The sequence below is a fragment of the Lepidochelys kempii genome, chromosome 20 (genome assembly GCF_965140265.1).
Source record: "Lepidochelys kempii isolate rLepKem1 chromosome 20, rLepKem1.hap2, whole genome shotgun sequence".
Classification (NCBI taxonomy): domain Eukaryota; kingdom Metazoa; phylum Chordata; order Testudines; family Cheloniidae; genus Lepidochelys; species Lepidochelys kempii.
In genome coordinates this window covers 427,255-441,573 of record NC_133275.1, presented here as the reverse complement: position 1 = coordinate 441,573, position 14,319 = coordinate 427,255, and the positions used below count along the sequence as shown (strand labels likewise).

General features: G+C 54.7%; 1 protein-coding gene across 2 annotated transcripts; it reads right to left on the bottom strand.

Moving 5' to 3' along the window:
* Positions 1-1,726: 1,726 nt before the first annotated feature.
* On the bottom strand, positions 1,727-13,008 carry GPD1 (glycerol-3-phosphate dehydrogenase 1). Of its 2 annotated transcripts, none has more exons than XM_073319052.1 (8): positions 11,149-13,008; positions 10,272-10,449; positions 8,435-8,575; positions 7,718-7,856; positions 4,657-4,769; positions 4,027-4,260; positions 3,468-3,574; positions 1,727-2,258 (listed from the first exon to the last, which is right to left on the bottom strand). In XM_073319052.1, the coding sequence occupies exons 1-8, from the start codon at positions 11,187-11,189 to the stop codon at positions 2,162-2,164; spliced, it is 1,050 nt and encodes a 349-aa protein (XP_073175153.1). In that variant the 5' UTR covers positions 11,190-13,008; the 3' UTR covers positions 1,727-2,161. The 2 variants fall into 2 exon arrangements, with proteins under 2 accessions (XP_073175153.1, XP_073175154.1); XM_073319053.1 differs by having other exon boundaries at positions 11,441-12,659.
* Between the last annotated feature and the right edge of the window lie 1,311 nt (positions 13,009-14,319).

Here is a 14,319-nt window from a genome sequence, read left to right as displayed (position 1 = left end):
CATGGAGAATAAAGCCTCAAGGAACACACCAGCAAGATAGCATGTCAGGGGAGCCTGTGGAAATAGGCTCTGGGGTTACAGCTGCACAAGCTTCTTACTGCAGGGTCCAGCCCTATTCCCCCGCCCCACCCCTGGGTCCCACTTATGGAGAGACACAGAAACAGGATCCTAGGACTCCGCCCAATCCCTTGTAGGCAGCAAGATCTCAATTGCCCCAGTTCCTTTGGGTCCATCCCATCCAGCGCATGAAATGGAATCACAGCAGTCAGCCAAGGCACCAGTTAGAAACTGGAACCCTGCAGCCAGCCCTGCCACTCAGCTGTACCTGCCTCCGCTAGGGGCTCTATACCATCCCTCTGGGGTACAGCACAAAGATTTTAAGGCCAGAAGGGACGGTGGGGATGCATTAGTCTGGCCTCGCACTGGCCCTAGGTCCAGCCAGCACCAGCAGAATGAGACTGCAGAGACTGGGGGCTGAGGTTTTTTTCATGTCCCCATATTATTTTAATTAAACATTCACAATCAAAGTACTTTCATGTTCAGCCAGCCAGAGACACCAGGCAAATCCAGCGCTGGGGGTGGGAGAGCATTTTGCTCACTCACACCCATGAGCCCAGCCTGGGGCACTGGGAGGCCACAACCTTGCGAAGCTGTAGCAAGCAATTATCCAGCTTTGTGACAGGGTTCAGACAGGCTTGTAACAGGTTTGCTAGCTGAGGGGCCATTTTCAAAGGCAAATAGGGCAGCAAGGTGCCTGATGCCCACTGAAAGTCAACAGGGACCCCAACTCCCCTTTGTGCTGGTGAATGTCTCCCCTCCCACAGCCTCCAGGTCAGGGGTTACTCCAGGGAAATGCAGCTCAGTTGACAACTGATGGCCCCTATTATAGTGGACAGCTTCAGCCTCCCTAGCTGGGCCTGTCAAGAGCCCACAGGCAAGAGCAAGAGGAACATCAGGGAGGGTGCAGCCTCCAAGGCACACAAGTAAAAGCAGAGACGGGCCCAAAGCACAGAATCCAGATGCTCTGGGGGCCAGGAGGCTGTTCCAGGTCCAGCCCATTTCTTGATTAAAAGCAGCTTGGCCCAATTGCTCAGGAAGGTGCAGTGCTAACAACATTCACAGCCAGCAACCCACCCATCCAGGTAGGGGAGCCCATTTCAGTTCTGACTTAGGGACATGAGTCCCTTCGTTGCACTAGCCAGACAGGAGCTGCACAAAGCTCAGAAGGGACGAAGAGCTACATGGGACACAACAGGGAGCTGCAAGGCAGAGTGGCCCAAGAGTCACAGGGGACAGGAGAGGATTCAGGAATCTGAGTATCCAGTGGGGTTTGCTTTGAGCTGCAGAGTAAAAGGCCAAAGAACTTCCTTTGGCTGCTTCTAACAATCTGCAGTGGACACAGCCCTGGGAAACTGCCTTTTGACACCTGTGGAGTTATCTTGGCACAAAAATGAGACTTCACCCTCACCAGTTTGATTGGGTCCTGGCAGTGTCACAGTCAGGGCTGGGCTGGAACCAAGGCAATGGAAGAGACTTCGGGGAGCAGTGTTTCATGTGCAGGTGCTCCTATGCCCTGGGGCTGATTATACAAATGAGGATCAATGATCCCTTTTAAAATCATAAACAGTTTGGCAGTGGACAGATAAAATCTGGCAGGTGTCCGCACATGTTCTCAGTCCCTCGCTGCGGGGAGGGTAAGCTAAAAAAAATAGTAACAAACTACCACTGCTGCAGACAACAAGGGACTTTTGCCCTGCCAGGCAGCCCCTGTCAGGGATACAGTGCGCAAAAGTAGACGGTCCTCACAGCCAAAGCAACCTCCAAATGCTTCATCTACAGACAGCGCACGAAGGAAGCCCAGAAGAGCCGCACAGTGAACAACACCAGTTGCATCACTGATGAGGAATATGATGCCATGTCCTCCCCAAGGAGGATATCCTGGGGGCCAGCAAATTTTAGACACCCCAGAGAAGGAGGGAGTTCAATTTGGTGCCTCCATATAGAATCAAGAGAGCATCGCCAGGCTGAGGGCTACCCAGCCCCAGGGAGATGGAAAGGACCCCCCCTTACTCATGGTCTGCCATGGCTCATGGAGGATCCATTGTCTCTGTACATGAAGGCTCATGCTCCGTCAGTGGCTTTCTCCCCGTTTCAGGCCTAGTTACATGTGGGTAGGATGGTTCTGGAGGCAGTTGATGAAGTCAGCGACGGGTTTGCCCTCGTAGCAGATCTGATAAACAGCAGTGAAGAGGGGGAACCTATGGGCAGATGGACAAAGTGATGCACTATGCAGCACTGATGGTGGCAAATCCATTTCTAATACATACAGAGTCTCAACCGCTGTAGCATCAGCTGCAGGAACAACAGGGATCCCTGCACCCCACATCTTTTCCTTACCAGCACTTAGCACTTTGGGGCAGGAAATGAAGACTGGTGTATCCAGCCGAGACTACAGAGGCAGATCAGACCGGACGTTGATAGAGCACAGCCCCGATCCTGGCATTAGCTCTCGGTGCCACAAGATCTTAATGACCACAGACATTTGGTGCCTCATTCAACAGGTGACACCTCCCCCAACCCCTCTGCTGGGCATTGGGGCTCAACACCAATCCAGGGGGAAGAGTGTCTCCTACTAAATCAGAAATGTAACACCTTGCTTTTCCCACAGGTCTCCCCTCCAAGGTCTTGGCCAAGATGGCCCTACTTAGCTTACGAGATCTGCAAAGGTACATGCCTGGCTTTGCACACACAGGAGTCAGGACCCTGTGGTTGCACTCAGAGGTAACTGGCAAGTCACTGCTGCACCAAGATGATCTCTTCTGGGTTTAGCACCAGTTCTACCTGGCCTGACATGTGAGAAGAGCAGCATCACCTGCTCTAAAAAGCCACCATGGCTGGGGTGGTTGCAGGAGACTGGAGCTCCTGTTCCCATATCAGGCAAGGAGGGTGCAGTTTTGCAATCCAGCATGCAGAGCAGCTGATGTGCAGCCCCCAGGCAGGCCTGTCCTCACATGCACTAGGCACCTACCCAGGCGGCTCATAAATGAGGAACCAGACTGGAAGGCAGGAGCTGGTGACAATGGCAGACACTGCCCATAGTGCCTGACAACACCGCGGCCTGGGAGCCTAAGAAAGGCGAACTCCAAAAGCTATATGGGCAACAAGAGAGACACTGACGCAGGGACAAAGCGCCAGATCAGCTAACGAGGAATGAGCTGCTGTCACCATCCAGCTGCCCAACTGGTGGTTTGCTGGGATTTCATCGGAGTTAGCAGGCTGACCCTCTGTCTCCACCAAGGACCTTGATCTCTGGGACAGACAATCCAGACTCTGGGGCAGGTCCACTTCTACTACACATGTGGGTGCAGAGCTAAGGCTTGGGATGTGCCAGAGAGCCCGACCTACTCATAGGTGGGGCTCCAAGGGAGACCATGGGCAAGGCCAAGGGGAGGGGCAACAGCACTCACTTCTCCACCAGATTCTTGTGTTTGAGGATGTGGTTCAGCTCGGCGGACGTCTGGGGACCCTGCAACTTCTGTCCATTCAGCATCTCCTTCTCCAACTGCTCAATGGACTAAACAAGCCAAATACAACCCAACCACAAGGTGAGCTGGGCCCATTCACCTGCAGCCCCCGGCCCCCAGCCTGTCCTTCCTTCCCCAGCTCGGAAAGCTTCATCACAGGGGAGGACCAAATGGGCTGCAGAGAGCAGCCACCGCCTGGATCTGACCTACAGGCTCACAGCTGTGCACCAGGGCTGTGTCAGGGCAGAGTTCTGTCCAATTATGGGTGTGGAGGAGTTACACTTCCCTCTGCAGCATTCAGCACTGGCTGAGCCAATGCAGCAGGGATAGTGAGTGCTGACCAGATTCACCAGGAAAGTTAGGCCACCGGGCTCCGACCCACCAGGACAGGGCACCTGTTGCTACAGCCCATTTACTGCCCAGCCCCATCCCTCCTCCTCCCACAAAAGACCAGGAGGCTCAGGTCCCTGATGTCACCAATGTTCCCCACCCTGGCACGCACCTTCCCAGTCTTGGCAAAGGCCTCAGCCACCCTGCGGTTTCTGCCACCATAGCAGGTGGTGATAAGGTCGGCGATCCCACAGCTCTCCAGGAAGGTGGTCGAGGTGACAGGGCCTTTGCAGAAGAGCTTGGCAAAGGTAATCATTTCCATCAGCCCGAGGCGAATCACAGCTGCCTTGGTGTTGTCCCCGAAGCTCAGGCCATCACAGAAACCAGCCCCTACAGCTACGACGTTCTGGGGGGATGACAGCCCAGAGGAGCCTGTTACCAGCAGGGCTCACCCTGTCAGTGCCACAAGCTGCCTGCATGTTCCTGGAGCATCAAGGCACCTTCCTGAGGGCCCATACCTGCTCCTCCTGCTCAGAGTGTCAACTAAGCAGGAGTGGATCAGGCCAGCACCTGGATGGGAGACCTAGGTGGCATCCTTCCCACTATGTCCACTTGTCTCAGCATGGGCATGCTGCTGGACTTGGTGTAACACTGAGGCCTCCCCATTGCTCCCATGATGCTTTGTGCCAGTGGTGACCCAGCCAAAGTCCAGCTTGGGCCTCTCCATTTAGCCTCCCTAAATGCCCTGCAGAGATGGCAGGCCAGGCCTGTTGCTAACCCGATGCCCTGCCCTTTCATGCACCTTGAGGGCCCCGCAGATCTCCACAGTGTCAGCCTCCGGTACCACAGTGATCCGGAAGTTGCACGTCTGCATCAGCTCCTTCAGGATTTGCCCATGCTCCAGGTTCTTGCAGCCTAAAAGGTGGGGAGGGAGGGGAGCAGCGTTACTGGCAGACACCCTGGAGAGGATTGTGCCCACCTCCAACCTGCCCAGTAGGGGAGATAAACGCATGCCTCCACACTCCTGATAGCTCAGCCCCTCTTGCCAGGTGTTAGAGCTGGGGCCTTGCAGAGCAGTGGGGAGGGATCTGGTTTTATCTACACTAGGGCAGCAGAGATGGCACATGGACTGGTCCAGCCCCTGTGCTGAGGCTCCACAAAAGGACTCCAGGGTCCTACCTGCAAAAGGAAGCAGAGGTGCAGGTTTCCGGAGCAGGATTCCCTCCTCTGGGACACATCATTAATACAGGAACACAACTCCAGCTGCTACACATGGTATCTCACCCTGATCAGCTAAATGCAAGGCTTAACAGCCAGGACTCCTGGTTTCCATTCCCAGGGTTCCAGCAACCCAGTTTGACACATCATAGTAACAACCAGATGGTGCAGATGGGGAAACTGACACACAGTGGGGACCAGGGCTGGCTCCAGGCACCAGCGAACCAAGCAGGTGCCTGGGGAGTCAAATGTAAAGGGGTGGCAATCGGGCTCTGGGGCAGCAATCTGCCCTCGGCAGCGGCAGGAATTTGGCAGCTGCTCCGTCACAGCACGTTTCACGCTCAGTGGCAATTCGGCGGCCGCACCATCACTCCGCCACTGTGTTCGGCGGCAAGTTTTTTGGTTTTTTTTGCCGCTTGGGGCGGCAAAAACGCTGGTGCCGGCCCTGGTGGGGACAACAGTGACCTCTGTGGGCTGCTGGGAGCGGGGGGCTTAATGCTTGTGAAGTGCTCTGAGACTCCCTGAGTGGATGGGGCAGAAGGGCAGCGCATGAGCCCTACCCTCCAAATATAATTTAAATCCAAGTCTTGCCAGGCCAACAGGCAGCGTGAGCCAACCCCTGTGGGGTCCCTCTGAATTTCATCCAGCACTCCTGAACATGCACAGACAGTGCCCTCATGGAAAGTCCTCAAAGTGTTGACCGAGGAAAGCATCGACAGGCAAGGAGAAATAAACCTGCTGCAAAGCTCCTGCATGGATGCTGGACAAACACAGACTGGATCAGTCGTTAGCCTTGGTGGCCTTGGGATATCATGGGAGACAGATGGTCTATCAAGGGCTGACAGCAGCAAGGGGTGTGGAGTCTGCAGCTGTTGCAGTGATAAAGGGAACCACAGCCTGGCTGTTTGACATTACAAATCCCTAAATGCTCCCCCCACCGCCACCCCAACCTATGCCCCTTGTCCCTCTGCTCCAGGCTTCAACTCTTACCCTCATAGTGGATTGATGAATGTTACTGGAACATGAAGCAGTTGCAGAGCCCTGTTGCTAATTCAACTGGAGACAGAATCACGATTTTGACTTAATAAGGAGCCTATACCCAGAGCACCTCATGACTTTAACATGCTGAGACCTAATTAGAGACAACACGTGCTTGGCTTTCCCTGCCTGCTCTTGAGTTGAATGAATGCCACCTTTATGTGTGAGTCACTCATCTCCTCGTGGGGGCAACAAACACGAATACACACAACAGACCCCCAAGGGGCGAGGCACCTGCACTGGGTCACTGCTTCTCCGCTCTAATCCCCCAACAGCTCCCCAGGGATGCACAATGGAGGCTTTGACCTGTACAGCCATAACGGCGGTTGGACCCAAGTTGCTCTTAATACGCTGTGACAGATGCTGCAGGGAACAATCCTACCCTGACCGGATGCATAGTATTGTATGACCATAACCCCCACACTGCCTCTCCAGATCTGGGCGGGGTCCCTACTGCTGGGCACTATACAAACGAAGGGTGAGCCACAGGTGTGGCCTGGGTGACCCTGACTCCAAGCATCCAGGTTTGAAATTTTTGCCCTAAATTAAAAAAACCCATGAATGTAACATGGTACAAGACCCAGCTCAGCCTCTTCGTTTTCATGCTGCAACACTGCTCCTCTGCTGTCTGCATTTTGCCTGAGTGGCGCCCCATAGGGCAAGGACGTGGCTGCTATGCATGGCTGGAAAGTGCCACATTCAGGCTGCAATGCTAGATAAAGTAATATCCCCAAAATAGTTCCCAGGAGACCTGACCAACTCCAAGCCTCTGGTGCATCCACCAAGATATAACTGACATGCACCCATGCCATGAAAATGGTCCTCAGTCCTGCCAGCTCTTGGACTGATACTGTCTGTGTGGTTGTGCACCACCCAACACAAAGGGGCTTTGGCTGCTAGGCACCCCCGTGATTAGGACTAAGAGCATGATGGGTTTACAACATTCCAGTCTGCCTCCCCCCACCCCCTTTGCCGTGTCTTGCCTGCTTTTAAAGCCAAAGCCACCTTTGAATTTCATGAACGGAAGAGGTGCCCAAGCCAGCCAGCCACTCTGTTGATCTTGGCTGCTTCTATGTTTAACAAACAGGCCACACAGCGGGCCTGTCATCAGCTGAGCTTTCCAGCTGCCCTACTGATAATGGAAGACTGGGAGAGTGTCACCAGAAGTTCCCTTAACATGATGCCACATGGCCTCTGCTCAGTTCCCCCACAAGGCTCCAGCCCCCTTGGAGTCAAGAGGCTTGTGCCCCTTGCCAATGGTGCAAAGCCAGAAAATCCAGAAAATTCACACAGTCATACTGGTGAAGCTGGCTGATGCTCAAAGACCCACCCCGATGGTGCAGGGATGGGTTGGGGAGGAAGAGTCACTTTTCTAACGCCACCCAACTAAGCAATGGCATCAGTTCCCTCAGCATGACACCTGCAGGGGTTCCCTGCCAACCCCCAGCCCAAGCCCTGTGCCTGGGGTGGGCAGCAGGCAGGACCCCTGTCCTGGGAGGGAAGACTGGTAGAGCCCCTGAGTAGGGTGGGGTATTTTAACCCCTTCTAGCCCTGCCCCCTCCCTGGCTCCAGGCTGAGGGGGCAACAGTGGGGGGTTGGCTCGTTACCAATGGTCGTTTCGCAGAACTTCTCCTCCGCCACTTCATTGGCAATGTTGGCCCCCATCAGGACGCTCATCTCGATGCCCAGCCACTCGTGGATAACGTGCGAGATCAGCTTCAGCCCCTCTGGGCCCTCATCTACCCCCTGCAATGCAACCAGGAGCAGTGGTTATTGCCCCAGGGGGTTGGATGCCCTGTATCTCCCAAGCTCCCTCAGTTGCATTGCGCTCTGGGTCTCCTGTGCCCCACCTGCATTAAACCCTGGCCCATGGCTCACCGTCATGCCTCGGTCTCCCACCTGATGATCTCTATTGTCTCCATAGTGCCCTAACCCCCACGCCCATGCCCCATTATCTCTCCACCAATCCCAATGCTTGGTCCATAATCTCCCCTCACCCCACACACCCTCTCCCAATGCCATAGCAGTATTCCCCCCGCACAGTCAAGTACCCTGTTCCTATTCCTTCTGAGTTACCCCACTTGCTGCTCCCCTCCGTGCCGTGGCCTGAACGTGCCTGTTATACCCATGAAACCCAGTTTCCAGGTGAAAAATGCCTTAGACTCTTCCTCCCCAGCTCCTTGTCCACCTACAGACTTGGCCCCCTCTTGCTACAACCCAGCTCCCTTCCCTACCCAGCTCATGCCCTGCCAACCAGCGCACAGAGCCACCCCTGTGAACCAGGCTCAGAGGCTCAGCATCTAGATGCTGCTCCCCGCTCACACCTTGATGAGCGACACCCCGATGGTCTCCTTCTTCACATGGTTCTTGAGCTGCTCACAGAGTTTGCCGATGAACTGGTGGGGCACCACGAAGATGAGAATGTCTGCCCCAGCTGAGGCCGTCAGCAGGTCTGGTACCGCCACCTGCAGGGGAACGGGCCCATCACCAAGGAGCTGTGTCCATTGTCACAGAGCTGCTACCTAGTGCCAGGAGGGGCCTGTAAAACCCTGGGCATTACTAGGTAATGTGGGGAATGGGGGCTGCCAGAGGCTCCCCTGTGGAGGAAGCATGTTCTGCAAGGACACAGCCCACCTGAAGTCAGGAGCCACGTGACCTTCTCCCCTCAATCCTAGAGTTCAAGCAGGGTCTTTGGGACAGGGTCCAATGAGGCAACCAGGGCTTGAAGACGGGCGGAGGGATAGCTCAGTGGTTTGAGCATTAGCCTGCTAAACCCAGAGTTGTGAGTTCAATCCTTGAGGGGGCCATTTAGGGAACTGGGGCAAAAATTGGGGATTGGTCTGCTTTGAGCAGGGGGTTGGACTAGATGACCTCCTGAGGTCCCTTCCAACCCAGATATTCTATGATTCTATGGCACAGCACCACCTGGAGGAAGGCTCAGCCTATGGCCAGGACAGGAAGAGAGAGGCCATCCAAGAGGACAGGGAGGTTGGGGTGGGGACAGGAGATGAGGCTGATGGATGGGGAGACCACACACCTATCTGGGGGTCTTAATTGGGTTTAACTCTGCTCCTCTGCTGGCACATGGTTGTCACTGCCCCTAAAACACCACAGACCCCTGGAGAGACGGGGGCTTTTCGCAGGCCTGACACCCTGAAGCACAACCAGACATGCAGCGCGGTTCCCATCCAGTATGGTGTGAGGAGCAACTAGGGCACCCGTTGCATCAGTCAGGGCTGCGGTAGAGCATGCGCATGGGTGAGAAACAGGGTCAGCCAAACAGCGGGGAGGGGAGCGGGGCTCCATGGGGTAAGAGAAGCCAGGGGCCACAGTGCAGGGTGCACAGGGCAAGGTCACTGCATGAATGAGTAACTGAACAGGAGCCGTCCCCACAAGGGTTGCACAAGCCATTCCCTCTGTGTCCTGGCCTCAGGGAACCAGCTCAGTTAGACGACTCCGGAGCAGATAGTTATTTATTACCTCCGTCACCACGGAGACAAGCCTTTGAAAACAGGCCTTGCCCCCCTTGATCTTCACTCTGCTGGGAGAGACACAAGCCAGCTCCTCTATCCACAGCTGCATTTCGGGGCTCTGCTGTGGCTGGAGAGGGAGGCATTTGCCCCCAAGCTCCCCCGCAATCCTCCCAGCAGTTTCAACAGGAGACATGTCTCTGCCTCTTCCCAGCCTGTGAGGTCATGTGACATTGCTAGGTGCTGGAGAACAGCTGCTGGGGCCCACCCCAGCACTGACTGCATTTCAGTGGCCCATGAAGGTGTTCCTGGGGTATCGGTTGGCATGTGCTTTGGCAGTGGAAAGAGGTGGCTTAGCAGTCTAAGCATCAGGCCTGGAATCACTTCATTCCAGCAGGGTTAGTTTGTGCTTCCCGGGGAGCTGAGTGGGAGATCCAGGCAGCTTTGGAACCTGAGGATAGCTGCTCATCAGGTCTTTGCCCAATTGCAGTGTGTTGTGCAATGTTCGATTGCTGCCCTCCAGCCCAGAGCTGGCTGCAACCCCTCAGCCTCCATGTGCTTCGGAGCAAAAGGTGGTAGTGAAACACCAGGAACCTTCCATGCATCTCCCCAGCCTATACCTGATGTGACTACAGAGCCTGCCCACTGGTGAAATAGTGTCTCCCCCCTCAAAAAAAAATATTGGACTCACCACATTGGGCGGCAGTTTGTGTCCTGGCAGGTATTTGATGTTCTCGTGCTGCGTGTTGATGATTTCGGTGAGCTTCTTCCCACCCACCTCCTCCTCAAATACCCACATGTTCACCGTGGTGTCAAACTGCTCCAGCTTGGCTGCATTGCGGCCCACGATCTTGGCGATGGCTGAGCCCCTGCAGGGAGCAGAGGAGGCAGATGTATGGGCGGGTGTCACAGAGGGAGAGCACAATCAGGCACCGGAAGGGGCAATGGGTCCTAAGCAGCAGAATCTCTGCGCGGGCTCTCCCACATGGCCCCGGCAGAGCAAGGCCCCCGGCTTTGGCCACGGTCACAGAAAGGGGACTGGATGCCAGTCCCCTGCCTTGAGTCTTTTCCCTGGTGGTGGGGAGGGCTGGCACTCGCCCGGGTACTGGTCCCACCAGAGCCCCCGGCAGGGCCCCAGGGCACCCCACAGACCCACTGCGGGGGGGGGGTCAAAGGAGGAGGTCGAAGGAGCGGGGGGTTAACAGGGCTAAGGACACTTGGGGCAGGGAATGGGGCGGGGCCGCTGGCTGTGTGCGGGGATAACCCCGAGCCCAGGGGCGGCAGGGCAGGGCAGGGCAGGGCTCCGGCGGGGCAGAGAACAAGGGGGCAGACCGCGGGGGGGCGCGCATCCAAGCCCGGCTCCGAGGCAGCGGGGCGCAAAGCCCCCAACCCCGGCCAGGGGGCGGCCCCGGGGCAGCCAGGGCTCGGCCTGACCCGCTCGGCTGGGACCCGCCGCCCCGGACGGGAATCCCGGCTTCGCCCACGGCCGCCCCAAGCGCAGGCTCCGCGGCCGGCTGCGGGATTCGGCTCCAGGGGCGGCAGGGGACGCGGCCCCCGGGGATGCTCACCAGTTGCCGGAGCCCACGATACAGACTTTCCGGCCGCCCATGGTCGGCGAAGGGGAGGCAGGCGGCGACTGCGCCGCCCCACCAGGACGGGGGGCATTTAACGCCCCCCAGGCAGGGTGGGCCCCGCCCCCGGCAGAGAACCCCGCCCCCAGGGGCCGCAAGTCGCGCCTCTCGCCGGGCCAGCTTCTTTGGGGGGCGGGGGGGCGGCAGTGGAGACACAGGAGAAGGGAGAGGAGGGTCCTTGCCTTCCCCCTCAACACGCCTTGCCCTTCCCAGACTGCCCCTTACTCACCTTTGCAAAGCGCTTTGAGGGCCATGGGAGACCAGCAGGGAGGATCATTACTGCTGTGGGCCCTGGGGTGGCACCCGCCAGTCACAGTGAAGGCTGGCTTGAGTGGCACAAAGTATCAGTGCCTCAGAGCCAAAGGCACGAAGAGGTCAGAGAGAAGCACAGCATTTACACTGAAGGGACAAACTGTGCAGGAGGCAGGGTTTTGCCATTCAGAGCACAAGGCTGATCCTGGAGCCAGCAAATGTGTTGGGGACACAGAGGGACAACAGAGGCCTTTGTGGGTTGGAACATTTCATCTGAAAGCCCAGAGACTGATGGTTGCCACAAGGCAAGCCAATAAATAAGGTTGAAAAGTAGTGCAAGGTTACGGATGAGCTACTTGGGGCAGAGGCCTGGGAGGGTTGGTAAGAAGCACGTGGGCTTTGATAGCTGAAGCAACTGGCAGGCCTCAGTATCAACATGCCTAAGGAGACATCTGAGAACTAAGCCGCTAGGGCTCAGAGACAGGAACACTCATACCTTTCTTTTCTTTTAAAATAATAAAAACAGTTGTTTCTCTCAAGCCTGAGGATTATGTTTCCTTTATCAAAGTGAAGTAACTTGCACCCAAGGTCCCAGGTGGCAGAACCAGGAAGAGGACCTTTCAGTCTTGACTTTCTCGCTTTGACCAATAAACCACACACCCCTTTACATTTTCTTCAGAAAACATTTATACTTTGCTGGAAGGGGTCAATATACTGACTCTGAGAATGGGGCTGAGGACAGGACTTAGACACAAGAACTTTACATTAATCCCAGTGCTGCCATTCAACAACTGTTTGAGGTATAGGAAGGTTGCCTTTGGGCAAGGCAGTTTCCCTAACCTGTAGCCAGGGAGGATCTCTCCCTTACAGGAATGATGTAGGGATTCTCTCTGAAGCACTATACAACCTGTAATACAAACATGTACTGCTCAGACAATTTTAGTTAATTGCAGCTTCCAAGCAGCAGTGAGAGCAATCGTTTTCATGTGTCATGCCAAACCCATGTATGCTGTGTTAGTGTAGCTGTGTTGGTCCCAGGCTATTAGCAAGACAAGGGGGGTGAAAATATCTTTTACTGGATCATCTTCTGCTGGTGACAGAGAGAGAGAGAGAAGTTTTGAGCTTACACAGAGCTCTTCTTCAGGTCTGGCAGACTCAGATGGAGCCTGTTGGTAGCCCACACAAATTCTGGAGACTGAAACCTGAAGAGCTCTGTGCAAACTGAAAAGCTTATCTCTCTCACCAACAGAAGATGCTACAATAATTATCATCTCATCCACCTTGTTTGTCTAATGCCAATTCCACTGAGTTTTAGGTAGTTTTATAAAACTCAATGTAAATAACTAGGGCCCTACCAAATTCATATTCCATTTTTGTCAATTTCATGGTCACAGGATTTTAAAAATAGCAAATTTCATGATTTCAGCTCTTTAAATATGAAATTTCTCAGTGTTGTAATGGTAGGGGTCCTGACCCAAAAGGGAGCGCGCGTGTGTGTGGGGTGGGGGGATTGCAGTACTGCTACCCTTACTTCTGCGGTGCCGCCTTCGGAGCTGGGCAGCTGGAGAGTGGCGATTGCTGGCCAGGAGCCCAGCTCTGAAGCCAGAGCCGCTGCCAGCAGCAGTGCAGAAGTAAGGGTGGTATGGTGTGGTGTGACCCCAGCTGGAGAGTGGCGACTGCTGGCCGGGAGCCCAGCTCTGAAGCCAGAGCCGCTGCCAGCAGCAGTGCAGAAGTAAGGGTGGTATGGTGTGGTGTGACCCCAGCTGGAGAGTGGCGACTGCTGGCCGGGAGCCCAGCTCTGAAGCCAGAGCCGCTGCCAGCAGCAGTGCAGAAGTAAGGGTGGTATGGTGTGGTATGGTATGACCCCCTTATTTCTGCGCTGTTGCCTGCAGAGCTGGGCCCTCAGCCACTCTCTGGTCACCCAGCTCTGAAGGCAGCACCACCACCAGCAGCAGCACAGGAGGGTAGCAATACTCAACCCCCCCCTCCTCCCCCCGAAATCCCTTTCGGGTCAGGACCTTCAATTTGAGAAACGCTGGTCTTCCCCGTGAAATCTGTGTGGTCTGGGGACAGAATAGACCAAAACCACAGGTCACAAATGAAATACTACATATATGGGACAATAGAAGAGAACTTAAGAGAGACAAGAACAGCACTGAGGAAGCTGATAAATACAGAGCGACTGGCAGAAAGATCAAGAAAGGAATGAAGGTGGCCAAGGAGATATGGATTGAAAAACAATACTCTAAAATTGGAGAGCGTATCAATAATAAAACAGCCAAGCCTTCCATGTTGTAAAAGATCTGACGAAGGAAAGATGGACCAAAGCTAACACAATTCAAGACAAAGAAGGGAACAGTCTTACAGATGAAAGGGCATCAATAGGTGGACAAACTACTGCTTTGATCTATACAACCACCAGACAAATGGAGATCCCAGAGTCTTAGACAGCCCAGATTCAACAGAGAAGGAAGATTTTCCAATACTATGTGAAGAAATGGAGACAGCTGTGAAATCACTCAAGAATGGAAAGGCTACAGGTATTGACAACATCCCAGCCAAACTGATGAAATTCGGAAGAGAAATAGTAAGAGAGATACTCTCCAAGATCTGCAACAAGATCTGGCAGACCAGTGAGTAGTGGCCCTCCATTTGGACACAGTCACTAATTATCACTCTGCCAAAGAAAGGCAACCTGCAATTGTGTCAAAATTACTGGACCGTAAGTTTAATTAGCCATCCCAGCAAAGTGATGTTGAAAGTCATATTGAACAGATTGAAGCCACAAGCAGAGAATATCATCACTGAAGAACAGGCTGGCTTTCATGCTGGAAGAAGTACCACAGAACAGATATT

Excerpts from the sequence above, each read along its gene's own strand:
- GPD1 (XM_073319052.1), bottom strand. The coding sequence starts at position 11,189 with ATGGGCGGCCGGAAAGTCTGTATCGTGGGCTCCGGCAACTG. Across the intron at positions 3,575-4,026 it reads CCTTTGCCAAGACTGGGAAG|TCCATTGAGCAGTTGGAGAA; the intron begins GTGCGTGCCAGG and ends TGGCTTGTTTAG. Across the intron at positions 2,259-3,467 it reads CACAAGAATCTGGTGGAGAA|GTTCCCCCTCTTCACTGCTG; the intron begins GTGAGTGCTGTT and ends ATCTGCCCATAG.